The 26,941-nt window shown below is 67.3% G+C and overlaps 3 protein-coding genes across 8 annotated transcripts; 1 reads left to right on the top strand and 2 right to left on the bottom strand.

Moving 5' to 3' along the window:
• Positions 1–809: 809 nt before the first annotated feature.
• Positions 810–6,322, bottom strand: SCARA3 (scavenger receptor class A member 3). 5 transcript variants are annotated; one of them, XM_072858153.1, is made up of 6 exons: positions 5,955–6,322; positions 4,669–4,728; positions 4,483–4,602; positions 3,849–3,947; positions 2,353–3,396; positions 810–1,620 (listed from the first exon to the last, which is right to left on the bottom strand). In XM_072858153.1, the coding sequence occupies exons 1-6, from the start codon at positions 5,959–5,961 to the stop codon at positions 1,181–1,183; spliced, it is 1,770 nt and encodes a 589-aa protein (XP_072714254.1). In that variant the 5' UTR covers positions 5,962–6,322; the 3' UTR covers positions 810–1,180. The 5 variants fall into 5 exon arrangements, with proteins under 5 accessions (XP_072714254.1, XP_072714255.1, XP_072714252.1 ...); XM_072858154.1 differs by having other exon boundaries at positions 6,186–6,296; XM_072858151.1 differs by having other exon boundaries at positions 4,483–4,728.
• Positions 6,323–16,117: 9,795 nt separating this feature from the next.
• Positions 16,118–21,788, top strand: CLU (clusterin). Of its 2 annotated transcripts, none has more exons than XM_072858148.1 (9): positions 16,118–16,175; positions 17,534–17,641; positions 18,270–18,418; positions 18,598–18,768; positions 18,852–19,269; positions 19,877–19,990; positions 20,873–21,099; positions 21,338–21,519; positions 21,617–21,788. In XM_072858148.1, the coding sequence occupies exons 2-9, from the start codon at positions 17,557–17,559 to the stop codon at positions 21,621–21,623; spliced, it is 1,353 nt and encodes a 450-aa protein (XP_072714249.1). In that variant the 5' UTR covers positions 16,118–16,175; positions 17,534–17,556; the 3' UTR covers positions 21,624–21,788. The 2 variants fall into 2 exon arrangements, with proteins under 2 accessions (XP_072714249.1, XP_072714250.1); XM_072858149.1 differs by having other exon boundaries at positions 16,136–16,175; positions 17,486–17,641.
• Positions 21,789–22,227: 439 nt separating this feature from the next.
• On the bottom strand, positions 22,228–26,557 carry SLC35F6 (solute carrier family 35 member F6). The gene is made up of 6 exons (XM_072858150.1): positions 26,426–26,557; positions 24,426–24,498; positions 24,177–24,348; positions 23,534–23,746; positions 23,218–23,328; positions 22,228–23,037 (listed from the first exon to the last, which is right to left on the bottom strand). The coding sequence occupies exons 1-6, from the start codon at positions 26,500–26,502 to the stop codon at positions 22,565–22,567; spliced, it is 1,119 nt and encodes a 372-aa protein (XP_072714251.1). The 5' UTR covers positions 26,503–26,557; the 3' UTR covers positions 22,228–22,564.
• Between the last annotated feature and the right edge of the window lie 384 nt (positions 26,558–26,941).

The following is a 26,941-nucleotide window of genomic DNA, read 5'->3' as shown; positions in this document are numbered from 1 at the left end:
GGGCAGGGCTGGCTGGGCAGGGCACGGGGTTCCCGCGCTGGGGCACCCGGCGGATGGCGGGGACGGGGACGGTGGGGCTGGCCTGGCTGTTGTCCCCGGCGCCGTGATGCTCTTGGTACCACGGCCCTGGCTCGGGTACCTGCGCTGGTGGGGTTCCCCCCCACGGCCGGGCCTCAGGGACCCCGGGTTTGGCTCGCGGAGGAGGTGACACCATTCCCTTCGACCCCCGGTGGCCCGTCTCGCCGGGCAGCCCGCTTTGGGAAACTGAGGCACGGAGTGGGGCAGCAATGCACCTTCCCGGCGGCGGTGGGGGTCCCGGCTGCGACCCCCCCCCTCCCCAGCAGGGTCTCCCCGGGGCAGCGTGGGGGGGCTGCGGTTTGGGAGAGAGCCGAGAGCCCCCGTTTCTCACTGCCAAGGGCACGGGGGTCCCGTGGGGGTCCCTGCCGGGGGGAGCGTGGCTGTGGTGAGGCGGGAAGGGGCTCTGCCGGCGGACGAGGTGGGGATCCTCGTCGGAGAGCACCTCTCACACGGCACACGCGCACGCTTGCGCACGCCTGCACGCACACGTGTGCGCACATCTACGGGCACCCTCTGCATGCGTTGCCTATACGTGCGTGCGTGTGCGTGTCCTCTCGCACGCGCGCTCACCCGTGCACGCTCACTCTTGCTCGCTCCCCCATGCACATGCGGGTGCAACGCGCTTTCCCCCACCGCTTGCACCCCACCACCAGCAGCGGTCCGGCCGTGGGTGCTCCCCCTCTGCACCCCCGTCCCCCCGCCCCGGTGTCCCCGACGCAGGAGCCGCCTGTCCCCATACAGCTTTATTGTGCCCGGAGTACATTGGGGACACGGCGCGGCGTTCCGAGGGGGGGACACGGAGGCGGCCAGGGAGGGGGAAAGGGCACAAACCAGCTGCACCCCGTCCTGCGGGGACCCCCACCCCGGGGCTGGGGATGGCCGAGCCCAGAGCCCGGAGCCGGCAGCATCCCTGAGAGCCGGGGACCAGCCTCGGACCCTCGCACCGGGGGGGGCCGGGACCCCTCTGCCCCCCCTGTCCTGCGAGGCTCTGCCTCACACCCCTGCGGGGGATGCTCTGGGGGTCCGGGGGGTGGGGGTGGGGACCCCCCCTGTCCCCATGCCGGCTCCGTTGCCGTCGTGCCCTGGCCGGCAGCAGGCTGGGTTACTGTCCTGGGGGGCCGGGGGGCCCCGGCAGCCCCGGGGGGCCTCGCAAACCGGGGTCTCCCTTGGGCCCCATCGGGCCGGCCTGGCCCACGGCCCCGGGGGTCCCGGGGAGTCCCGGTTTGCCCTGCAAGCCGGGGGGTCCCGCTGGCCCCGGCACCCCAGCTGGCCCCAGGGGGCCGGGGTCTCCCTTGGGTCCCCCCTGTCCCCGGGAGCCGGATTGCCCGAAGCTGCCCTTGGCGCCTTTGAGGCCGGGGAAGCCTTTCAAGCCCAGGGGTCCCCTTTCGCCCTGGGGACCAGGGGGTCCTGGGGGGCCGGGGGGTCCCTGGGGGCCCGGCGAGCCCAGGCTGCCCACGTCGCCCTTTTCTCCTTGGCTTCCTGGGGGGCCCTTGACGCCCACGTCGCCCTTGATGCCGCGGGGGCCCGGGAGACCCGGCACACCTGGGGGGAGAGGAGGGGGTGAATAGGAAGAAAGGGGGGGGGGCAGCACCCCGAAGCGGGGAGAGAGGGAGATGCCCAGCGGTTTCGGGATGTCCCAGCCCTGCAGCCCTCGCTAAGACCGGGATCAGCTGAGCCTGGCTCCCCAAGCCCTGCAGCCCTTGCTCTGGGCTCCGAGGGCAATTGGCGTTGCCCAGGGGCACGGTGCCATGGGGGGCCACCATAGGGTTCCCCCTAAAACCAGATCCAAACGGTCCAGGCTCGCTAACTAGGGCAGCCCTGTAACGATGCAGATGTGGTTGCCATATGGCTCCAGGCTGGGTGGTCCACGGCGGAGCGGGAAGCTGCCGGGGTGCCCGTGGGCTCCGTGGAGCAGGGACAGCCCCGCTGCTCCCCTGGGTGGATGGGGATGTCCCCAGGCCACCCGAGCCACCGGGGAAAGCTTTGGGTACCCTCATCCAGGGGCAGCCATGCCCTCTCCACGCAGCTCCATCCCCGGGACACCTCTGCATCCATGGGCAAGCGTCTGGGTGCCTTTGTGTGCATCCCAACACCGCCTTGACCTCAGCAACGGTGGTTTGGGTCCTCCATGGTGCAAGGATGCTCCCAAGGAGCCCAGATCCCAGCATGCTCAGCCAACAGAAGAAACAGCCCCCAAAATTACCTACCCAACGCGCCTGGCCCCAACCCGTCCCCGGGCAGGGCTTAGGCTGTGCCCACCGGGATGCACCTCACCTCGTAAGATGGTGATGTTTTTCAGCATCTCCCCATGCCGGACGTCCACTACCTTCATCTCCTCCATGACCATGGACAGGTTGCGGATGTCAAAGTCCAGCCGCGCGCTGAGCAGGCTGTAACGCTCCCGCAGCAGGTCCGTGGTGCCCTGGACCAGGCTGAGGGACTTGTTCAGGTAGTAGAGCTCCTCGGCGTGGGTGTGGAAGCCCAGGGTGCAGGAGAGCCGCACGTCATCCAGGTAGCGCAGCATGCTGTGGACGTGGCTGTCGGTGGCGTTGATGTTGGCGAAGATGGTGCTGATCTCGATCTCGTGGGAGGTCATGCGGCCTTCCAGGGTCTCAAAGCGCTCGGCCGTGCGGTTCTGCGTGTACCTGTTGTGGTAGCGCAAGTCGTTCATGTTCTCCTCGTGGTCATCCAGGAAGGAGGAGATGTTGTCCAGCTGCAGCTGCAGCCCCATCACCTGCAGCACCAGGTCATGCATGCTCTCCGAGTTCTGGCCGACCTGCCGAGCTGCCGCGCCAACGCTGCCTTGGATGCTCTTCACCAGCTCGCTGGTCTTGGAGGAGGTGGCCCGCAGCCCGCTGAAGAGGCGGGTGTAGTTCTGCCACTCGGTGATGATCTTCTGCAGCGTCAGCATCTCCTCGTCCGTCTTCCTCTGAATGACCTGGATCCAGTCGGAGGTTTGCCCCAGGGTGAAGTTCATCTGCTGCATGGCTGCTCGGACATCGTAGCGCTCCTGGGCCAAGCCCTTGAGAGAGTTGTCTAGCTGGGAGGTGACCACCTGCCAGCCCCCAACCAGGGCCAGGAACTGCCCCAAGCTTTCATTGACCTGCCGGATGGAGAAGGAGCAGTTGTCCACCTCGCTGGTGATCTTGTTGCTGGTGGACGAGAGCTGGTCGTGGGTCTGGGAGGTCCGATCGAGCAGGATTTCTTGAACCAAAAGCATCTTCTGGATCTCCTCCAGCTCGCCCTGCAGCTTGGTGATCTCCTGGCCCAGCTGTCCCGTCTCGTGGCACAGGGAGCAGTTCCCCGAGGTCTTCTCATCTGAACGAAGGGAAGAGGGGTCTGTTACCCCACCCCATCCCTCACTGGGCCTGGAGACCCTCCCGCTGAGGACCAGAGCGGAGGAAGGACCTTCACCATGGTCCATCCCTGCAGATCCTGGAGACGGGCACCGCAGAGCCATGGCTGGGACAACCCTGATGCCACCAGCCTGCACCAGCTCCCACCCTCATCCTGCTCCTGCCACCTCTGTGCAGCAAGGTCCCCAAAAAGCCCAACACCACCACCACCACCCTTGGGGTCATACAGTCATCCCTCCCCGAAATCCTGGGAGGTAAGGGGGGTTTTGGCTCCGAGGGAGCTCCAGGACCTGAAAAGTGGAGATGCTTCAGCCCCTGGCTGGCAGCACCGAGCAGCCGAGGTCCTCTCAGCTGGAGGGACGCGCCGCGCCAAAGCCTGGAGAAGACCTCCAGGCCCAGGTGCAAGCCACTCACCCAACCCCTGGAGATCCTCCTGGATGGATATGATCTTCTTCTCGTAATAAGTTTGGGCTGAGCTGATGTCATTGGAGATGGAGTTGACTTTCTTGAACACTGCGGAGGAAAGGTGGGGGGTCAGGGGAAGCGGGCAGGCGCTGGGACGTGATCGTCCTCCACGCCTTTCCTCTGGGCTCCTTCCCTGGCGAGGAGGGTGGCCAGGGCTTGAAGAGTCAGGCTGGGTGGCTGGTGGGTGCTGGCTCCACGGGGCGGGTGTACCAAGGGGCTTTTGGGTTCAGGGCTTGGCTAAGGTCTACAGAACATCTCCAGGGATCCAGCCTCGGGGAGCACGCCGTCCCTCCCCTGAGCCTGGGAGGCTGTTTCTTGCCCGTGAAGGTGATGGGGTGGCAACCTCTGGGCTCCAGGGTGGTTCCTGAGGTCCCCACGGGGTTAAAGCCATCCCCCGGCGAGGTGGCATCACGCACAGGGTCCCGCATGCATCCCAGGAACAGGTCAGGGCAAGGTGGATGCTCCTCTCCATGCCTGGGTGCTGAAAGGTGCTTTGGGGGACCCCCGGTATCCCCGAGGGGCTGCCCCGAGGAGGGCAGGAGGGAAGGCAGGAGCCGGACCTCCCAACCCTGCCCGTGCTCACCCAAGGCAGCCAGCACGGTCACGGCCACGATGAGGAGGATGGAGAAGACGTAGAGGACTTTGACGGCCGTCTGGAGGGAGAGGTTCTTCCGGCACCGGCTGCAGCTGGTCCGTGTCCTGCCTGAGCGCAGAGAGGAAAGGATCAGGCCCTGCCGCAGCCCCTGCCCGCCCCGGGGGATGTCCTTACCGCTCAGTCGGTAGCTGAAGGTCGGCATCTCCTCTTCCTCTCCTCCCACCGGCTCGTCTTCTGAAAGCCAACACAGGAGGGACCTGAGCTGCATGCACTCTCCCGCTCCCGGCCCCGAGGATGCCGGCGGTCCCCGGGGACGCCTGCTGACCCTCGCCGTAACCCGGTGTCCCCGGCGAAAAGCTGGGAAGCCACATAGGAGCCATCGCTGCCACCCTCAGCTGGCCAAAGCCCGGTGGCACCAGCCGGTGGGGACACGTCCCCGCTCCACCACCTGCTTCGACGGGACTCGGCTGGGACCTTTGCACTTTGAGACCATAAATCTGGGGAAATTCGGTTGAATCGGGCCAACAAGTGGGTGACGGAGAAGCTGACGGCTCCTGGCTCCCAGCCCCGAGGGGCTTCGTGGCTTCCCAGCCCCTTCTTGCAAAAACCGTGGGAGCAAAGAAAGACCACCTGCCGCCCCAGCCGGCACCCAGCCTGGACCCCCATCGCGGCGGGGGGCAAGTTGGGGTGCTCCCGCAGGGTGGGAAACACCACGGGCTGGATCCCACCCACAGGGGATGCGCTCAGCGCCGGTACCCGAACCCAAAGGTGCCTTGGGGCAGGGGGACGGTGCCTCCCTCCCTGGCTCCCCAAATCTCCCCGGGAGCTGTGCCGTGCCCGAGAGCCCCCCGCAGCCCCCCGCCAGCCCAGCCACCCCCTGCCCGGGGCCTCCCCGACCTGCTTGCTGGCAGAAGGAGGGTTTCCAGCCGGGGGTGCCGCAGGGGGGCTGCAGGCAGAGCCGGAGTGACCGCGGCACCGGCATCCCCTGCTTTATACAGCCCGGCCTCCCCCACGCAAAGGCGGGTGGGAGGCAGAAGCGGGGGGGCTCGCTGGGCTGGGGACAGCGACGGTTCCCTCCGTCCTCCCTGGCATGGCCCTTCGCTTTTTGGCTGCCCCAAATTGTGCTTTTCTGCCCCATGGAGTCAACAAGTGATGGGCTCCGAGCAAGCGGGGGAAAGCACTGCTGCTGGAACCCCCCCTCCCCAGCCCCTCTTGCCCCCCACACCGGTGCGGGGGGTCCCTGGCCGTGCCTGACACCGGCTCAGCCCCCAGCCGTGGGGAGATGCTGCCCGTGGGGAGCAGGGATGCGGTGGGATTCGGGGGGTCCATCCACCCAGTGCTGGCTGCCCCCCAGCTCCGATACCCGCTCCGGCACGGCCGTACCCTCCTGTCCCCCGTGCCACCGGCCCCACTCCTCTCCCCACAGCTCCAACCCCCCCCGGGGGTTGCCCCCCACTCACCTCTCATAGCCCCCGAGCTGGGGGGCGGTGGGTGCAATCCTGCACCGACCCAGGCCTCACCGCCCCGGTTCCCGCATCCGCCCCGGCACGTCTCTTCCCGGCGAGCGTCAGCGAGCGGCCAGCATGGCCGGGACTGCTCCCCCCCCCCGCTGGCCCCCCGCTCCCAAAACTTCCCGGGGAGCCTTCAAAAGCAACCACGGTGGTGGAGCATCCCCACGGCCGTCCGCTCACCCATGGCCTCTGCCCACACGGGATGGGGACGGGTGACGGGTGACGGCAGAGCCCCGGGCAGGCTGGACGCCAGCCACCGAAAGGCGAGGCGTTGGGATATGTGCTGGAGAAGAAAGGCTGGTCCTGCGCCCGCCCTCCTTCCCTCCAGCCCTAATGACTAACAAATGTCCGACCGACACCGTGCCGTGCCATGCTGTGCCGTGCTGTGCTCTGCTGGCCTCGCTCAGCCCTGGCTGGGGGGGGCCTGGGGTCTGGGGAAGGGGGTCCTGGTCTGGGAAGGGGGGTCCTGGGAGTCTGGCTCAGGGAGATGAGGGGCTGGAGCCAGGACGGGAGGTCGGGGGTTTGGGCATATGCACCTGGGTCAGGGATATGGGGAGATGGGTCTGGGGTCCTGGGTATGGCCCCTGGATGTGGGTCAGGGACACGGGGAGATGGGGAGATGGGTCTGGGGTCTGGCGCCTGGATGTGGGTCAGGGATATGGGGAGATGGGTCTGGGGTCCAGGGTATGGCCCTTGGATCTGGATCAGGGATGTGGGGAGATGGGGAGCTGGGTCTGGGGTCCTGGGTATGGCCCCTGGATGTGGGTCAGGGACACGGGGAGATGGGTCTGGGGTCTGGCGCCTGGATGTGGGTCAGGGATATGGGGAGATGGGTCTGGGGTCCAGGGTATGGCCCTTGGATCTGGATCAGGGATGTGGGGAGATGGGGAGCTGGGTCTGGGGTCCTGGTTATGGCCCCTGGATGTGGGTCAGGGACACGGGGAGATGGGGAGATGGGTCTGGGGTCTGGCGCCTGGATGTGGGTCAGGGATATGGGGAGATGGGTCTGGGGTCCAGGGTATGGCCCTTGGATCTGGATCAGGGATGTGGGGAGATGGGGAGATGGGTCTGGGGTCCAGGGTATGGCCCTTGGATCTGGATCAGGGACACGGGGAGATGGGGAGATGGGTCTGGGGTCCTGGTTATGGCCCCTGGATGTGGGTCAGGGACACGGGGAGATGGGGAGATGGGTCTGGGGTCTGGCGCCTGGATGTGGGTCAGGCATATGGGGAGATGGGTCTGGGGTCCAGGGTATGGCCCTTGGATCTGGACCAGGGATGGGGGGAGATGGGGAGATGGGTCTGGGGTCCTGGTTATGGCCCCTGGATGTGGGTCAGGGACACGGGGAGATGGGGAGATGGGTCTGGGGTCCTGGTTATGGCCCCTGGATGTGGGTCAGGGACACGGGGAGATGGGGAGATGGGTCTGGGGTCTGGTGCCTGGATGTGGGTCAGGGATATGGGGAGATGGGTCTGGGGTCCAGGGTATGGCCCTTGGATCTGGATCAGGGATGTGGGGAGATGGGGAGATGGGTCTGGGGTCCTGGTTATGGCCCCTGGATGTGGGTCAGGGACATGGGGAGATGGGGAGATGGGTCTGGGGTCCTGCTCTGGGCCCCCGGATGTGGGTCAGGGACGTGGGGTGCTGTGGTTTGGGGTCTGGGGTCCTGCCTGGGACCCAGGGTGCTGTAGTTTTACTCCCGGCTTCTGGTTTGCAGCGGTGGTCCCAGTCCAGGGACATGGGACAGGGGTCCCCTGTGGGTTGGGGACATTTGGGGGGGGCGGGGTGTTCCTTGCCGGACCCCCCCCTCCCCACCGAGGCTTTTGTGTTGGGCTGCTGCTGTCCTCTGCCGAGACCCGGCCGGGGTCCGGGTCAGCCTTCCTCCCTGCACGGCCTCCCTCCTCCTCCCAGGGTCCCTGGTCACCGCCGGGACACCGGGGGGGGTCTCCAGCCCAGGCCTGCCCCTCTCATCTGGGTTAGATTAGCTGATTTTCTCTAACATTCCCCGGAGCAGCGCCTGCCTGCCCCTCCTCCCTCGGACGGGGCTCCTGGACATCCCCATCCCATGTTTTTGGGTCCCAGAGCCTCCCCCTCGCCCCCCCGGCCATTTCTGGGAGCATTTTTGGGGTCTCTCCGCTGCTTCCGCGAGCTTTCCCCAGCCACGTCGTACCGGAGAACGCGCCAACACCTCTCACGATAATTTTTTAATCGCCAGAGCCCCACAAGCGATGCTCTTGCAGCGGTTGTGTCCTTCGATACCCCAGCCCACGGCGTCTTTTCGGGGTTCACCACGAGCTGCCGGAGGATGCTCACCAGCAACCGGGGTCTTCTTCCCACCATCCTCATCCTCAGCAGCTGCAGTTTGCTGCTCTTCCTCAGCCCGTTCCGGCCGTCCCTGATGACTCACGGCTGGTGGAGCCCATCCAGAGATGTCCAACTCGGCCGAGCCCGGCTTCCTTTGGCTGCAGCTATTTTAACCGCCGCCTTGCTACGGGATTTACCAGCCGGCTAAATGCTGGTGCTACATCAGCGGCGGGGCTGCTCTCTTCTGTCCGTGCTGACTCAGCGTTTGGGCTGCCGGCTCACCGCAGAAGCGCTAAATATACTTCTGCTGGGGTGGCAGATGGGTCCCTGCCATAAATCCCTGGGCTACCGGTCCCTGGGCTACCTGCCGGCCCCCGGATCTTGCCGTCAAGTGCAGCTCTTGGTTTGGGGGTCCTCAGGTGAGCCCACAGCTCCCACCTCGCTGCTCCTCTGGCTTCGACCACCTTAGGGACCAGAGCTTGGGGTTCCCAGGGCCTGTGCACCCACGGGGCTTGTGGTCGCCCTCCATTGCCTTCATCATTTGGCTTAATGGTTGGGCTCGATAATCTTAAGGGTCTTTTCCAACCTAAATAATTCTAGGATTTCTATGATTTTAAGTAGCAGAGGGGCTCGGAGAGCTACGACCTGAGAAGCATCAGGAGAGGTGGAGAAGGATACGGATCCGCAACCCTTTGAAGACCATGAGGAGCATCAGGAGATCACCTGGAGGTCTCCAACGGGGGTTGAGACTCGGTGCTGGGCACCAGTGGCTCCTCTCTCCTCCTCCACCGCTCCCAAAGGCTGCTGAGCCTCCAGATGTGATTCCCCAGGGTCGTGGGTGAACTCCCACAGGCAGCGGAGGGGGAGAAGCAGAAAAGGCCTTGACGCTGTGCAAGCACTGCGATAACTCCGGCATCCCTCTGTCCTCAGCCCAAATCCAAACCGCCAGCTGCTACGGAGAATTTAACTCTATCCCAGCCAAACCCAGTACAGAAAGGGAGAGAAAAAGCAAGAGAGCTTGCGGGTCGAGAGAAAAATTGTTTAATAAATGAAAGAGAAGTGCAAAAAGAGGGAAGGAAAATAAAGAAATCAAAGCACACGATGCAAAGGCCATCGCTCGCCATCTCCCCCAGTCCCGAGCAAAAGCTGGCTCAGCTTCCCCAAGCCCCGCAGGACTGGGGATGGCAACACCACCCCAGTGCTCCCAGCGCTGCTGGGGCCGCAGCTGGAGAGCCCAGCACCGTGCTGGATGCTATGAAAGAGACCAACTCCATCCCAGTCAAAACCAGTATACCCACCAAGTCTTCCCTCCCTGCACTTGAACACCATAGCAAGAAGCGGTCGCGCATCGCTTAGTCCGGCCTAAAAGGTCCCCATCCTGTCTAAAAGGTCCCCAGTCCTGCCTAAAAGCTCCTAAAAGCTTCCTATCCTGCCTAAAATCTCCCATCCTGCCTAAAAGCTCCCCAGTCTTGCCTAAAAGCTCCTAAAATCTCCCCAGTCCTGCCTAAAAGCTCCTAAAAGCTCCCTATCCTGCCTAAAATCTCCCATCCTGCCTAAAAGCTCCCTAGTCCTGCCTAAAAGCTCCTAAAAGCTCCCCATCCTGCCTAAAAGCTCCCTAGTCCTGCCTAAAAGCTCCCCATCCTGCCTAAAAGCTCCCATCCTGCCTAAAATCTCCCCAGTCCTGCCTAAAAGCTCCTAAAAGCTCCCTATCCTGCCTAAAAGCTCCCCAGTCCTGCCTAAAAGCTCCTAAAAGCTCCCTATCCTGCCTAAAAGGTCCCCATCCTGCCTAAAATCTCCCCATCCTGCCTAAAAGCTCCTAAAAGCTCCCTATCCTGCCTAAAAGGTCCCCATCCTGCCTAAAATCTCCCCATCCTGCCTAAAAGCTCCTAAAAGCTCCCCATCCTGCCTAAAATCTCCCCATCCTGCCTAAGATCTCCCCATCCTGCCTAAGAGCTCCTAAAAGCTCCCCATCCTGCCTAAGATCTCCCCATCCTGCCTCCAAGCCCCCCAGCGAGCCCGGGACACCCGTTTTCTCCCCGCACCACGATACACAACACACAGAGTCAGCAATCTCGGGGAGGACTCGGGGGGGCTACGGCCACGGAGCGTCCCCCTCCGGGCAGCCCCACAGCAGCGTGGCTTCCATCCGGTGCTTGTAGCCGGCCCCGTCCTCCTGCAGCCGGCTGAGCCAGGGGAGGAGGTTGTCCTGGGGGCAGCCCCCCGCCTCGCATCCCCACCGCATCTCCAAGGGGAAGGCAAAAATAATTTGGTAGGGGGTTAGCACCGCTCCCTGCGCCCGTACGGATCTGAGCCCCGCCAGCAGCAAGGGGAGCATCTTCGCCCACTCCTTGCCGGCCCTCCGGGCCAGCCGCTGCAGGGCTGCCGTGGCCGGTCCCACCGGGCTGGGCTGCGGGATGTCCCACGGGAGCTCCGTGCCGGGTGTCACCGTCGCAATCGCCAGCCGCGTGGCGTCCCGGAAAAAGCGTGGCACACGCGGCAAACGGATGGCACGAGGGGTCCCGTACCGTGCCAACACCTCCCTGGAGAGCACCTCGGCCGTCTCCTCCGCCGTCCTCTCCCGCATCGGGAAGGCTTCCACCCACCCCGAAAACTCATCCTCCACCACCAAGAGGGAGCGGTACCCCTCCTCGGTTTCGGGGAGGCCGTCGACGTGGCCCAGCTGGAGCCGCGACCACGGCCCCTCTACCCGCTGGGGCAGCACCTTGCCAGCTCCGTCCCCGCCTGCGGCACACTCCAGGCAGTTCTGCACCCAACGGACCACTTGCCCCGCGTCACCTTCCCAGGGCGCGACCTGCCGCACCCTTGCCAGGGTGCCCTCCACCCCCTCGTGCAACCAGCTGTGACACTGGGCGATTATTTCTTGCTTCTCGTGCTTCGAAGGCTCCCAGATTTGCTGGCTGCCCGCGGCCCTGCCAGACATCTCCCTGGCCCTCCTGCCCGCTTCTTGGCTCCGCTCCCTCTCCTCCAGGTCCTCCTCGCTCCCATTCCCTCCCACGTACCTGACGCGCAGCATCCCTGGGTTGGCGTGGACCCACCGCAGGATGCTCGCCCACGGCCCCCTCGCCCACGGCCCCCGCTCCTGCCCGCCCGTCTGGCTTTGCAACCTTTCCACCAAGGACCAGCAGCCAGTGTACAAATAGAGGGGCGAGGAGCATCGGTGACGGCTCAGGAGCTGCCCGAGAGCCACCAGCTCCGCACCCAGCACCGAGCCACCCTCGGCCACCCCCAGCAGCCACCGCTCCTCCAGGTTGACCGCGGCAAAGCCGACGGAGCAAACCTTCTCGCTGGCCGTGAACCACACGTCGGCCTTGGGGACGTGGGAGGGCAGCAGCCGTAGGAGGGGAGCGGTGGGGACCGGGGTGCCGGGGGGGTGTCCCCACTCAGGCTGGGGTCCCCTTGCCTTCTCCCCGCCGTTCACCAGCAGCAGAGTCCACCGCGCCGGGTGCGGGTTCGTCCTGCAGGACCCCAACGCTTCGCCCCATAGGAGATACTTCCAAGGGGAATGGGGCATCTGGATAAGGATGGGGGCCGACCCCACGAGGGTCTCGAACGCCTGCACGGCCCAGACCGCTGCCAGGCACCCCTTCTCCTGTGGTGGGAAGGAGACCTTCAGGATGCGGGAGCTGTGTCCCACCGGGACCAGCTGGCCCCCTTCGTCCTCCTGCAGCAAGGTGGCTCCCACCGCCTCGTCGCTGGTCGTTAACCTGATAACGAAGGGCTGGGACTTATCGGGGAATCGCAGAGCGGGCGCTGCCAGGACGGCGTGTTTCAGGCGGCTCAGCGCCTGCTCCTGCTCCGGTCCCCATTCCCATCTGACCTTCTCCGTGGTGAGGCGGTGGAGCGGCTGGGCCAGCTCCCAGTAGCTGGGGATGTGATCCTGCAAGGAGCCAAACTGCCCGAGCAGCGAGCGGAGGCTGTGGACATCCCGTGGGCAGGGAGCTTTCCTGATGGCCTCCAGCTTGCTGGCCTGGATCTCACGTCCCTTGGCCCCGACTGTCATCCCCAGGTAGTCCACCTTGGGCTGGACGAGCTGCGCCTTCTCAAACTTGGCTTTAAAGCCTGTTTTTTGGATCAGCGTCAGGACTCTCCCCGTTCGGGCTTTGGTTTCCTTTTGGCTTTTCCCAGTGATGAGGATGTCATCGACGTAGGAAAAAACCCAAGGTTTGTCTTCTTGGGCCAGCTGGGACAACATCTGAGCCACCCGCCGGTGCACGATGGAGGTGGTGCTGTGGAAGCCCTGGGGCAGGCGGGTGAAGAGGTACTGCCGGTCCCTGAAGGTGAAGGCAAACCTGGCTCTGGCCTGTGCCGCCAAGGGGACGGCGAAGGAGGAGTTCGATAGATCCACCACCGAGAAATACCTGCTCTCGGGGCTGAGGGTTGAGATGAGCTTGGTCCTGTCCAGGACCACCGGAGCCACCACCATGGGGGTGGCCCTGTTGATGGCTTTGCAATTCAGCGTCAGGCGCCACGTCTTCCCGTCAGCCTTTCGGATGGGTTTTAAAGGGCTGTTGGAGGAAGAGGTGCCCTCCACCACCACGCCATTATCCAGCAGGTCCTGCAGGAGCCTCGCCACCTCATCTTCCACGTCTGCTGGAAATGGGGGTTGCCATTGGAAGGGCACCGGTGCCCCATGCACCTTCTCCTCCTCGGACACCAGCCCGCAGTCCATCTCGTATTGCGCCCAGACGTCCGGGAATTCCTCCCTCCACTGCTCTTCGCTCCTCTCCTTGACCACCATGAGAGTGGAGACCAGCACCTTGGGCACAGGAAGACCTGATGGACTTCCCTGCTCCAAGAGGTCATCATCAGAGTCCTCCCAGTTCTGCTCGTTCCCAAACGGCTCCGGCATGGCGGGGAGGTGCTGATCGTCCCCATACACGGTCCCAGCGATGGAGACGGGGATGTCGTGGTACGTGGCAAGGGCCCGCAGCTGCAGATGCTGCCGCACCGTGGTGACGTCCGCACGGGTGTCCACCAAAGCACCCACCTCCTCCAAGCTGCCCACCCCGGCTCTCGCCCCCGCTTGCCCCTGCTCCTGCCGGTCGCTCTCGTTCCCCGTCTCCAAAGGGTACGTACTGGATTCTGTCTGCAGGATCACCTCGATCAGCCTGCCCGCCAGGTCTCTCGTGGACCTCCCTTCCCACCTCCCCATGTCTTCTCCCAGGCGCTGCAGCTTCTCCCACACTCGCCTCCTCCGCTCCTCCCCAGACCTTTCCTCTGCTGATGGAGGGTTAAAGACCTGCCCGTCCCCGTCCCCTCGAGGGATGGTGGCACCATCCTTGTCCCCCACCCACAACCTCAGGCTCCGGGGTGAGCCGACGGTCCTTCCCTCCTCATCCCCGCTGGCGCTTGCCTGGACCAGGAGCTGAGTTTGCCCCATCTCATCCCTGTGGCCACCACCTCCCCTCAGCACATCCCCATCCCCTGCTTCGCCCCCGACAATCTCATCCCAACCGAGGTGTGGGACCGTGCTGCAGACGTTGACCGCCCTCACCGAGGCCGCCGGCTCTTCCTGCTGGGCTTCCCCACCTCGGGTGGCTTTTCGGGAGGTCCCCAGCTCCTCTGGCAGCCCCGCCGCTGTCCTCTCCAGCTCGGCGCATCTCTCGGCAGCCTGTGCCTGCGTGCCGGCAGCACGCCGGCTCTCCTCGGCTCCTCGGGAAGCCCGGCACCGCTTGCTCCCATCTTTCAGCTGTGCCACGTGCCACTGCAACCGCAGGGCCCTGCGCAGCCACCAGCCTTTACCGGGACGCTGGAGCCAGCAGAACCTGGCAAACTCCTCCTCGGGGTCCTCCACCGCCGGCTGCCGGGGGACGGCATCTTCCACCCAGGGCTTGGGATTGCTCTCCTGGATGAGCGTTCCCAAATCCGCCGCTCGCGAGGCCAGCGGTGAGGGGAGGTCCCCTTTCCGCTTGTCCTTCCTGCTCCAGAAACGGGCCATCGCCCCGAAAACCAGGAAGGAAACTGGGTGTCACCCCGCCGGCCCCTCGCCTTCGCCTCCCACCGCCACGGCACGGGGGCTTGCGGTGGGACCGAGGGATGTCCGGCTGTGCCAGCGCCGGCAGGAGCAGCAGCAAAAGGGTTACAAGGCTGCTCTGTGCCTGGGGAGGAAGAGGAAGCTGGGGGAGGAAGAGGAAGGTTGGTCAGGCCTCTCTCAGGGGGAGGATGGCAGCAAGGTCACAGCCGATAATGGGTGCTGCTCCGGAGACGTCCCCCTCTTCCACGGAGATGTCCCCTCTTCCACGGAGATGTCCCCTCTTCCACGGAGATGTCCCCCTCTTCCACAGAGACGTCCCCCTCTTCCACGGAGACGTCCCCTCTTCCACGGAGACGTCCCCCTCTTCCACGGAGATGTCCCCCTCTTCCACGGAGATGTCCCCCTCTTCCACAGAGACGTCCCCCTCTTCCACGGAGACGTCCCCTCTTCCACGGAGACGTCCCCCTCTTCCACGGAGACGTCCCCCTCTTCCACGGAGATGTCCCCCTCTTCCACGGAGATGTCCCCTCTTCCACGGAGATGTCCCCCTCTTCCACGGAGATGTCCCCCTCTTCCACGGAGACGTCCCCCTCTTCCACGTGCGGCGGGGCTGCGGGGAGCAGAGCGGGGTGTGAAGCCCTGGGAAAGGGGGGCACCAGCCCCCCCCTCGCCCCCAGAGCCTGCCCCCACCTTCCCCGCGGCCATCGCTGGCCCAGGCCAGCTCCCACCCCCCGTGGGGCTCCCGAGACGTGGATTGAGGCGGAGGAGAGAGACACACCCCCCCCCCCCAGCCCTAGGGTCTGGGGCCAGCGTGCACCCCAGGTCCCACCCATAGCCCCGGGAGAGCTTGCACCCCCGTGCCCACGCGGGTCCCGCACACGGCCCCGGGAGAACACGCACCCACGCCTCCCGTACATGGAGCGTGCACCCCCGTGCCCACGCGTGTCCCGCACACGGCCCCGGGAGCACACGCGTGGCTCCCTCTCCCCCACGCGAGTCCCGTACCCGGCACCGTCCCGCGCGGGCGCTGCAGCCGGGCTGGGGAGCGCTCCCCAGGCGGGGGCTCTGTCCCGCGGGGCCGTGGGCTGCCCCCTCCTCCTGGCGTGGCGTGGCGGGGGGGGGCGCAGCTTCCCAGCCCCTGTGCCCCGCCCCTTGCTGGGCCCCAACCAGTTCCCCCAGTTCCTCCAGGTGCATTTTTGCACTGGGCCGTAATGGGCAGCGGGGAAGGGGGGGGGAGGCTGCGGTTTCGGGCCGTGGGGGAGCGTGGGAGGGGGGGGGCATGGCCGGGAGCGGAGGAGGGGGGGCCGTGCCTCAGTTTCCCCCGTGGCAGTGGGGGATGTTGCAGGTCTGGGGGAGGGGAGGTCCCACGCAGCCCCTGCTGGGTACGCGGTCGCGAGTGGGAAGGGGATGCCCCGTTCGCACCACACCCCCGCCCCCCAGCCGCAGCACCCCCAGGGGAGGGGGAGTGGGGGTCCCCGGGTGTGGTTTGGGGGTGCGCAGCGTCCGGCCGGGTTTTACCCCCCCACATTGCAGCACCCGGATTTTGGGTGCCCTGGGGACCCCGGGGAGGGTGCAAACCGCCCCCCCCTCGCCTCCCAAAACGGGGGGGCGATGCCCACCCGCGGAGGGGGGGGGGGATGTGGGAGGCGCTGCCGAGCGGCACCGCGCCCATCCCCGCGGCGTCGGGGCGCTGCGTACCGGGGGGCGGGGGCACCGGGGGGCGGGCCGGGCCGGGGCCGGTCCCGCCGGTTCCAGAAAGCTCCGGGGCCGGAGCGGGGCGGACCCGCAGCGCCGCGGCCGGATAAATAGGGGCGGGCGGGGGCGGGCGGCCGCGGCGGAGCTCGCCAGGTCGGCTGGGGTGCCAACCGCAGGTACGGCTCCTTCTTCCCTTCCCTTCCCTTCCCTTCCCTTCCCTTCCCTTCCCTTCCCTTCCCTTCCCTTCCCTTCCCTTCCCTTCCCTTCCCTTCCTTCCCTTCCCTTCCCTTCCCTTCCCTTCCCTTCCCTTCCCTTCCCTTCCCTTCCCTTCCCTTCCCTTCCTTCCCTTCCCTTCCCTTCCCTTCCTTCCCTTCCCTTCCCTTCCCTTCCCTTCCCTTCCCTTCCCTTCCCTTCCCTTCCCTTCCCTTCCCTTCCCTTCCCTTCCCTTCCCTTCCCTTCCCTTCCCTTCCCTTCCCCACAGGGACCCCTCCAGGGTGCCCCTGCCTTCCCTGGGGTGCAGTGGGGTGGGATGGGTGGGGGCCTCGGTTTGGGGTCATGCCTGGGGGTCAGCCAAGGGGGGGCCACGGCCACCCCTGGGTGTGGGGGACCCGCTGTGGGGCACAGGTGGGCTCTGCTGGGGGAGGCGATGCAGCGGGCGGATGCTCATCCCATCGGGCAGGAGTTTCCCACAATGCCCTGGGCCGGGCGGGATGGAGCTGGGCTGGGCTGGGGAGGGGGTATTGGGGGTGCAGCACTTGGGGGGGCAGCAGTGCCGGGGGCTGCAGTGGTGCCCGCAGCCGGTGCTGCAATGGGTGCTGCAGTGCTGCGGGGCACCGGGCCAGCGCTGCTGGGGGGCAGAGCCCCACGGCCGCTGGGCCACTGTACAAGCTTTTTTTGCCTTTTTTTTTTTTTTGGGGGGGTTGGTAGCCCCGCTGCGGCTGGGTATTGCACAACCCTGGGGGGGGCTGAGCTGGGGGTGCCAGCGCCGGGTGCCTCAGCCGCGGCACCCTTCTCGGGGGGCCGGGGTCCTGCTGGCAGTGCCTATCCCTGCCCATCCCTGCCTGCAGCTGGCAGGAGCCCAGCCCTGTCCCAGCTTTGCCCCCCCCCTTGCAGCCCCCCCTCCCCAGCCCCTCTCCATCCCTCTGGGGGGGCCCGGGGAGAAGAAAGGCAGCGCTGGCTCCCGTGGCGGGGGGAAATCCGTGCCCGGTCACTGCCTTGGCCGCCCGCCTCGCCTGGCCCCGGGCCTGGGGCTTGTTTGTCCTGCAGGCAGGCGGGCGGGGGGGGACGACACAGGGCTCCGCATCCCGGGCCCCCCCAGCCAGGGCTTTGAGTGGGACCCCACTGCCCAGGGACCCCCTCCCGGGGATGGGCTGCAGCCCCCGGCTCCCCCGGGTAACGTGGCATTAGCTCAACCATCTCTGTGTCCCCAAAATCGTGCCCGGGGGGGGGGCTGGTCCCCGCTGCTGACTCAGAGCCCCGTGTCCAGGGTTGGGGGGGCCGGATCCTGCCCTGAGCCCCCGCTCTGCCTGCACAGGCAGCTGCCTCCAGGACGGGACCATGGCCCTGCTGCTGCTCTCGCTGCTCGGCCTCCTGCTCCCCTGGGAGGGGGGCCAGGCCCTCGTCCCCCCCAGCGAGCTCAAGCGTGAGTGGGGGGGCTGCAGGGTGGGGGCAGCCCGGGTGGGTGCCGTGGGGCAGGGCGGCACCCAGGGCAGCGCTGGGTGGGGAGGATGCAGGACCCACCGGGTTGGGGGGGGCACAGCTTTTCATTTGGGGGGTGTCGTTCCCTGCAGGCTGGGGGAGCAAATGGGCCGGCTGTGGGGTGGGGGAGCGCCGTGCCCACGGGGACGGGACGGGATGGGACACTCGGGTGGCTGGAGGGGCACAGAGCATCATCCGGGGGGGGGGGGGCTGCAGACCCGGGGTTGGGGCTGAATGCTTTTTGGGGGGGCTAGAAAGGAAGATCCTGCCCTCAGACGTCCCCGAGGGCCGGCATGGGCACGGCTCTGGCGACGGCCGGACGGGGACGGCACAGCGCGACGGCCGCCCCGGCACAAGGGGGGCAGCCGGGGACTCAGGGGCAGCGCTGCCCAAATATTGGGGGGGTGGCGGGCAGGGAGACAGGACCCCAGCCCCGGCGAGATTTTGGGTCACTTTTCTTGAGTTCTGTGAACTGGAATTGAGCGAACGGGACTGCGCACCCGCAAATATTTGCGTGCGCTGGCGGGGCTCGAGCAGCCGGCCGAGGGATGCTCTTCCTCCCCCCGCCCCAGAGATGTCGGCAGCCGGCAGCAAATACATCGACACGGAGGTGGAAAACGCCATCAACGGGGTGAAGCAGATGAAGACCCTCATGGATAAGACCAGTAAGGACCACCAAGCCATCCTGCACACGCTGGAGGAGACCAAGAGGAGGAAGGAGGTGAGCGAGGATGAGGAGGGTGGTCGCTCTGAGCCTGCTACCCGGAGCCCCTGGCCGGGCTGGGATAGCCCCGCGCCCGACCGGGTGCAGCCGAAGGGCTCGGGGGGATGCCGTACCCCGGATCCCCGTGCCCGGGGAGCAGGGGGATGCCCTCGGGGCTGGATGCGGGTGCCTTGCAGGAGGCGGTGCAGCTAGCCCGGGAGAAGGAGCAGCAGCTGGCGGCGAAGCAGGAGGTGTGCAACGAGACGATGCTGGCCCTCTGGGAAGAGTGCAAGCCCTGCCTCAAGCACACCTGCATGCGCTTCTACTCCCGCACGTGCCACAGCGGCTCGGGGCTGGTGGGGCGGCAGGTGAGCGGTCCCGCAGCCCCCGGCGACGCTGAGGGGTGTATCTGGGGGGAATTTTGGCCTGATCCTGCTCCCCTGCCCGGCAGCTGGAGGAATTCCTCAACCATTCCTCGCCCTTCTCCATCTGGGTGAACGGCGAGCGCATCGACTCGCTGCTGGAGCGGGACCAGCGGCAGGAGCGGCAGTTCGAGGACCTGGAAGAACGTTTCGGGTTGCTGGAGGATGGGGTGGATGACATCTTCCAGGACAGCACCCAGGTCTACGGCCGCATGTATCCCTTCTTCCGAGCACCCTTCGGCAGTTTCCGCGAGGCTTTCCGCCCTCCCGTCCAGCGCGTCCGCTTCCCCCCGCGCAGCGAGAGGTTTTCCCGGGAGCTGCATCCCTTCTTCCAGCATCCCCACCACGGCTTCCACCACCTCTTCCAGCCGCTCTTCGAGATGACGCAGCGGATGCTGGAGGAGGTGCAGGGCGGCTGGGAGCACCCGTTGGGTGGCTTTGCCCCAGGTAGGGTGCTCGCTGCGGGCTGGGTGTCGTGGGCTCCCCAATTTGGCTGGAAGCAGCAGGTTTACGGCCAGGCTTCCCAGCAATCACCCCCCCCCCCCCCGCCCCCCTTCCTTCTTATTAGGGGGTGACTAACTTAGAGGATGAGCTCAACCCTACTACGACACATCAGAGAATCCCCACGGGAGCCCCGCAATCACAGGCTCCGCTGTTTGCAGAGCTGGGCTGGGTTTTTGGGTTTTTTGACCCCCCCTCCCAAATCTTGGCTGCCGAAGCCGCCGCCGTCCCCGGGAAGGTGTTTGTTTTGGGTGGGCAGCACCGGTTGCAGCCCGGCTGCCGGTGCCGTCACCGTCTGCCACCGCAGCCCCGGCTCGGGCGGCTGGGAAAAGGGCGGTTTCGAAACAGAGGTTGGCAGGGAGTGCTTTGCTTCGGAAAAAAACAGCTGGGGGGGTCCAAATTCCCCGGAAAAAGCACTGTTATGTCTCCCTACGGCACCCTGGGGGGTTGGCCGAGGCCAGCCCCGCAGCTCTGCCCCGCGGTCGGGGGTCTGCGGCACCGCTCCCGCCCCGTGGTGTTTCGGGGTGCTGAGGCCGGGCTGGGCTCTCCGCAGAGTCCCGTAACTTCAGCGACGAGCGCATGGTGTGTCGGGAGATCCGGCGTAACTCGGCCGGCTGCCTGCGGATGCGGGATGAGTGCGAGAAGTGCCGGGAGATCCTCTCCGTGGGTGAGCCGGGGGTGGGACGGGGACCGTGGGCAGGGACCGTGGGCAGGGAGGGCAGGAGGGACACGGGTAGGGGATGAGATGCAGTGGGGTGCAAGGGGGCACACACTGGGGTTGGGGGTGATGGGATGTGGTGGGGTGCAAGGGGGTGCACGCACCAGGACCAGGGATGATGTGATGAGATGCAGTGGGGGGCAAGGGGGGGCACACACCGGGGCTGGGGGTGATGGGATGAGATGCGGTGGGGTGCAAGGGGTGCACGCACCGGCGTTGGGGGATGAGACGCGGTGGGGTGCAAGGGGGGACACACACCGGGGTTGGGGGTGATGGGATGAGACGCGGTGGGGTGCAAGGGGTGCACGCACCGGCGTTGGGGGGATGAGACACGGTGGGGTGCAAGGGGGGGCACACACTGGGGTTGGGGGTGATGGGATGAGACGCGGTGGGGTGCAAGGGGGGCACGCACCGGGGTTGGGGGTGATGGGATGAGATGCGGTGGGGTACAAGGGGGTGCATGCACTGGGGTTGGGGGGATGAGATGTGGTGGGGTGCAAGGGGGTGCACGCACCAGGACCAGGGATGATGTGATGAGATGCAGTGGGGTGCAAGGGGGGGCACGCACCGGGGTTGGGGGTGACGGGATGAGATGCGGTGGGGTGCAAGGGGGGGCACGCACTGGGGTTGGGGGTGACGGGATGAGATGCAGTGGGGTACAAGGGGGGGCACGCACCGGGGTTGGGGGGATGAGACGCAGTGGGGTGCAAGGGGGGGCACGCACCGGGGTTGGGGGTGATGGGATGAGACGCGGTGGGGTGCAAGGGGGGGCACGTACGAGGAGCGGGGTGAGCCCCGGCACCCCCTGATGCCCCCCCACCCCCCTCCCAGACTGCTGGCAGACGGACCCTGCCCAGAGCCAGCTGCGGGAGCAGTTGGAGGACGCGCTGCGCCTGGCCGAACGCTTCACCCGCCGCTACGACGACCTCCTCCGCGCCTTCCAAGCCGAGATGCTCAACACCACCAGCCTCCTGGACCAGCTCAACCGCCAGTTCGGCTGGGTCTCGCGTTTGGCCAACCTCAGCCAAGGCACCGACGGCTTCCTCCAGGTCACCACGGTGAGTCCTGCCGGCACCGCGGCACGGCCGGAGGGCTCCAGCCCCCCGCCTCCGCCACCGTCCCCCCGCCACGGCAGGGCCGGCAGCCACGGAAAGTGGGTCAGGGGGAGAAAGAGGCGATTGTGCGCCCGACCGGGCGCTTCTCGGCACAATAGGCGGCCGCGGGGCCGGGTGCCAGGGCGAGGGGCCGGCGCGGGGGCTAGCCGGGCTCTCCCCGCTTTGTCTCCCCCCTCTCCAGGTCCTCTCCAAAGCTCCCAACCTCGAGGACCCCTCGGCCCCCCCCGACACGCAGGTGACGGTGCAGCTCTTCGATTCGGAGCCGCTGTCCCTCACCGTACCCGGGGACATCTCCTGGGACGACCCCCGGTTCATGGAGATCGTGGCCGAGCAGGCGCTTCAGCACTACAAGCAAAATGCCATGTGAGTCGGGGGGACCCCCCCCCCCCCCCTTATCCCCACAGCAGGGCTGGGGGGTCCCCACACCACGGCTCACCCCCTCCCATCCTTCCTCCGGCAGAGAGTAGCCACGCCGTGCTCCCCGCTGCCGCCGGTGCCCCACCGAGCCCCCTCCGCCGCCATGCCCCCGCGCCAGGGGGTCGAACGCTGCCACCGCTGCCCCCCGCCCGCTGCCGGGGTCCTACGGCGGGCCCCAGACAAACAGAAAATAAAGGTAGAGTCGAATAACCCGACTGTTGCTGTCCTCTGCCTCTTTGGGATGTACCCCCCCGCCCCAGAAAAGCAAATAAACATTGCAAAAAGCAGCCGTGTGCGCCTGGGAACGAACATCACATATCGTGACATGGGGGGGGAGCCAAGCTGGAGGGGGGGCCCGGGACCTAGCCCCCCGCCCCAAACCTGGGCCGGCGGGAGCTCCCCACAAGGAGGCTGGGGCTCCCCGCCTTCTCCCCCACCCCGTGTGAAAAGGTCTGGGTCCCCTCCTTCCCTTGGGGACACCGAGGACCACATCCTGCACAGCCACGGGGATTGGGGGGGGGGGGACAGGAACTCAGCAGCCGCCCCCCTGCCAGGGACAGCAGGGCCCCTGAGGGCCAGAGCCCAGCCCCGCCGGGACCCCACGTCACCCCCAGCACCCTCCCCACGGCCGGCACAGAGGCGCCGGGAGCGAGCCGAGGCAGATGTGCTTTATTGGGGGGAGACACGGGTTGGGGAACAGCGGGGCCAGCCCCAACCCCAGCCCCACCACCCCCCGGAGCCCCTTGGGAACAGGGGCAGAGGCTTCAGTCTCCCCTGGGCAGGGGCTGGGGGTCAGCTCCCCCCCGGGAAGGGCAGGCACAGCCTCGCCATCCCCCCCCGGAGCCCCCGCGGCGAGGCAGGGGAGAGGTTTCTTCTGGAAACGGCAGCGGGACGGTGGCCGGTATCACCACCAGCACGCCGATCCCCTCCTGACGAGGGGGGGAGAGATGGTCCGGGGAAATAAACGCCAGGGCCAAGCCGGACACGGGGCTCAGCTCTCCCCGTTGATGGCCGCGCTCTCCCCGCGCAGCAAGCCCTCCCGCTCGGCCGCCCCGCCGGCCTCTTCCACGTGCCAGGGCAAGCAGGCGAGCAGGGGCCGGTGCAGGCCGTTGTAAAGAGCAGCACCCAGCAGCAGCACCCCAAAACCCAAGATCTCCAGGCCGTGGAAGGTCTCCCAGCCCACGGCCAGGCTGACGGCCCAGATGACGAGGGTGCGGAGGCTGTCCAGCACCATGCGGGTGGTGGCACTGATTTCCTTGGTGACGCTGATGCCGGCGAAGTTGAAGAAGGCGATGCTGCTGATGTTACCAAGCAGGGCCAGGGCGATCAGGGGCCGGTGGCCGATCTGGCAGAAGGCGTCGAGGGCGTCTTCCAGCGTCCGTCGAGGGTTCCCGCTGAAGCTGCCCGCCGGGATGTAGTACATGGGCACCAGCAGCAGGGCCAGGATGATGAAGCCGAAGAAACCTGGGTGCCAGCGGGTGTCAGACGGGTGCTGGCTCCAAGCCTGTCTCCCCCCCGCCCCTCCCTGCCCCGTGGGACCCAAACCCCCACAGCAGCACAAAGCAGCCCTCCCCAGGCCGGGTTTGCAGGATCCGGCACCCCTCGAGCGCTCGGTCCCCCTCCCCAGCCGATGTCGTGACAGACCTTCGGTGCCGACGGCCCGCAGCGGGTGCACGTCGTGCTTGTAGACAAACTTCTCCTCCAGCACCATCTGGATGGCGACGATCACCTGGGCCATGACGATGAGCAGGTCGCCTGCGGGGAGGGGAGAGACGGGAGGGGAGAGATGGGAGGGGAGAGACGGGAGGGGAGAGACGGGAGGGGAGGCTGAGCCTCCATCTCCCTGCCCACCGGACAGGCGACGCAGCAGAGCCATGCCCGGAGAGCCAGGCACGCACCCTGCGGGGAGTCATTTCCCCCCACCGTGGCCATCCCACCTCCCCCGAGGGCCACCACGTACCGGTTATCACCTCGCTGAGCTTGTGTTTCTGGTCGTGGGAGCTGTGCAGGTCAGCCAGCCCCACCACCACCAGCCCCACGATGGTGACCAGGATGCCCAGCCACTGGCTCAGCTCCAGCTTGCGGCCCAGGAAGGCCACGGAGAGGAGCCCGGTGAAGATGATGACGGATCCTCGCAGCATCTGGAAGCTGGAGGCGCTGGTCATGTTCAGGGCTGCGTGAGGAAGAGACGGACCCGTGAGTCGCGTACGCTGCCGGAGCCGGCTAACGCCACCGCCCCTCTGCTTAACGGTCTGCTGCAGTGATTAAGAGCAGATCAGTGATTAACAAGAGGAAGGGGCAGCCGCCGTCCCCTTCCACCCCCACTTAGAGCTGGCAGCAGAGAGGCTCGTGCCAAGACGCAGCCCCATGTCCCTGCTCCACGGGAACCCCGAGGCCCAGGGCTTACTGAGCCCTGCCACAACTCGCTGCACAGGTGGGAAGGGTCGGCTCAGACCCCTCTAACCGGCTTCGGGGTCGTCCTCCCCCAAAACCGAATGCGCCGTGGAGTCCTGCAGCCCGACAGCCAAGTCTGGCCCCAGGGATAGCCAGGTCCCCGCAGGGCGAGGGGGGACGGAGGCGGCGTCCCCGTCCCCAGCACTCACCCACGTACATGATGCTGGTCCCAGTCATGTCGCAGAGGGCGGGGGGCAGGAAGAGCAGTGGGCTGAAGGGCTGCGACGGGGCCATGCTGGGCTCCGGCCTCTGCCGATCCCTCCACACCAGCAGGTAAAACACCCCCAGGCAGGAAAATTCCCCCAGGAACATGCCCACGGCCTGCGAGAGAGGTCGGTGAGGGGAGGGGGGGCTGGCCCGGCCGGCAAGGCCCGTCCTGCCCCGGGCGGGGGGCTCACCTGCAGGAAGGGGTGCTGGAAGCCATGCTCCTCCGTCCCGCTGCAGCCGGCCGTGCTGAAGTTATCGGCCCACCTAGGAGACAGAGGAGAGGGCGATGGTTAGAGCAGGAGGCTGCGGGGAGCTGGAGCACACCCCGAGAGCCAGCCCCGGGCTGTCCTCTGGGCCACCAGCGTCCCGAGGTGACAGCTCTGGGGACAGGACATCCGTGGGGAAGGAGACACCGCCGCGGCCGCCCCGACCTGCCGGCAGCTCCTGGCCCGGCTCCCGGCCCTGAGTGACAGGCAGGGAAACGGACACCACCGTGTCGCACAGCCCCGCGATCCGGTGTCCCCACGCCCGTCGCTGCCGGGGAGACCAGGACAGCATCGTGGGGGGTCGCCCCAACCCCTTCCCTCCTCCCTGTGTCACCGGCCTTGAAGACTTGGGGGCTAAGGGACACAGGGCCCATAAAGGACGCTGGATTGCAGGGACCTTTGCTTGATCAGGACCACCGCTCCCCCCCCCAGCCACGGTTTCGGGGCACAAACCCCCTCTTTTGGGTATTCCAAGCAGCACGGAGGGCAACGCTAGCTAAACACTGGCACAGGTCCCCACGGCCCGTTGCGGCGAGGATCTCCCCTCTTCGGGGACCAGCCACGTGGGGAGGGGACCCCAGCCTGCTCCCAGGGCACCCCCAGCGTGGCCGCGGACCCCGACACAGGCAGGCAGGCACCCAGCTCCTCTCCGGCTGCTTTTTGCTGACGCCGAGCGGCGGCCGCACCGCAGACTTGCTGAGCTGGGGGAAACGGGGCGCGAGCAGAGGCCGAGGCAATCCCCAGCCTTGCCGCTCGGTGAGGGGCTTTTCAGCCAGGCCAGCAAGATTTCAGCGTGAGTCAGCCCCGGCTGACACCGCAGCCCCTCCGCCACCGGCCAGCTCGGGTCCGTGTTTCGCAAGAGGCTTTTGTCGGGCCACAGGCGGGACTCATGAGCTGGCCGAGAGCTCAGTGCCATCTCCCGGCTCTGCTCTGCCCCGCTCCCACGTGCGCCGCGGGGATTCTGTGCCTCAGTTTCCCCATCCGCGGACACCGGGGCCAGTTGGAGCCCGACCACCCGGCGAAACCCCGCTGACGCCCACGCATCTGCCCGGTGGCGCTGGGACGAGCCGGCCTGGCAGGTCTGCCTTGCCCGGGCAGCTCTCGGGAACACCGTCCTCATCCTCGCTGCGAGGGCCGGGAGCACCCCAGGGTGCTCTCTGCGGAAAGGGGCTCAATCCAGCCCCTGCCTGGCTTTTGGGGCGAGCTGGAGTGCAGAAGCGGGCGCAGGGAGCCTGGTTTTGGGGGGCACTCGCACGGCTCCTCCCCAGCACCCCGGGGCCGGGCACGGCACCCACGGCAGGAGACCCGCACGCCTCGGCAGCGCCCGCAAGAGGGCTGGGGACCCCCTGCTCCCCTGGCCATGCAGCCCCCCCTTCCTCCCCCTTCCGCAGAAGCTGGGGCCCAGCCAGCAGCACCCCCAGTCCCTATGGGGCACCCCACACCCCAGACCTGTGTGTGTGTGTGTCCCCGCAGTGCAACGCAGCCCCCCACGCCAGGGGCTGCCCGGGGGGGGCACAGGGCAGGTCCTGGGGCTCAGCCTGGACCGTGGCCCGGCCCGGGGCAGCCCCGGGGGCCCCCAGGCCCTGCGCGGGGCTGGGGGTGCCGCGGGGAGGAGGCCCGAGGGCAGCCGTCCCCAAGGCCACACGAGGGGACCCGACGCCCACCCCGGGGTCTGACACCGCCGGAGCTTGGAGGGGGGGGGGGGGAACCAACGCTGGGATGGAAGGAGGGGACCGGGGGCCTGAAGTCCGGGCTCCAACCCCCCCGGGGGAGAGCGCAGGGCCTGGGCGGGGGCCGGGGCCAGGCCGCCCTGAGGGCTCCGGGCAGGGCGGTGGGCCCAGCCCCGGGCCCGAGGTGGGCCGGGGCCGCCGCCGGCCCCCAGCCCCGGAGCTGCGGGCCCCCCCCCAGCCGCCGGGAGGACTCACTTGGCCGCCAAGGTGTTGATGGAGCCGGTGAGCAGCATGAGGGCGGCCAGGCCCAGCTGGTACCGGGACCAGGCCATGGCCCCGCCGCCGCCTCCCGCCCTGCACCGGGGCCGCCGCCGGCGCGGCCACGCCCCCGCCCGCCCCGCCCCCTGACCAGCCCCGCTCCGCCCCCGACCGGCGCCGCCCCGCCTCGCCGAGCCTAACCACGCCCACAAGCACGCGTGGCCCCGCCCCGCAACGTCCAACCCCGCCCATAGGAATGCATGACCACGCCCCGCAGCCTCTAACCACGCCCACAAAGCGCATGGCCCCGCCCAACAACGTCTAATCGCGCCCATAGGGATGCATGACCACGCCCCGCAGCCTCTAACCACGCCCACAAGCATGCACGACCCCGCCCCGCAACGTCTAACCTCGCCCATAGGGATGCATGACCACGCCCTGAAGCCTATAACCACGCCCACAAGCGCGCATGGCCCCGCCCAACATCGTATAACCGCGCCCATAGGGATGCAT

The sequence above is a fragment of the Ciconia boyciana genome, chromosome 3 (genome assembly GCF_034638445.1).
Source record: "Ciconia boyciana chromosome 3, ASM3463844v1, whole genome shotgun sequence".
In the NCBI taxonomy this organism is placed as follows: domain Eukaryota; kingdom Metazoa; phylum Chordata; class Aves; order Ciconiiformes; family Ciconiidae; genus Ciconia; species Ciconia boyciana.
Note: the sequence above shows the minus strand (reverse complement) of the source record. Positions and strands in the feature narration are given on the sequence as shown.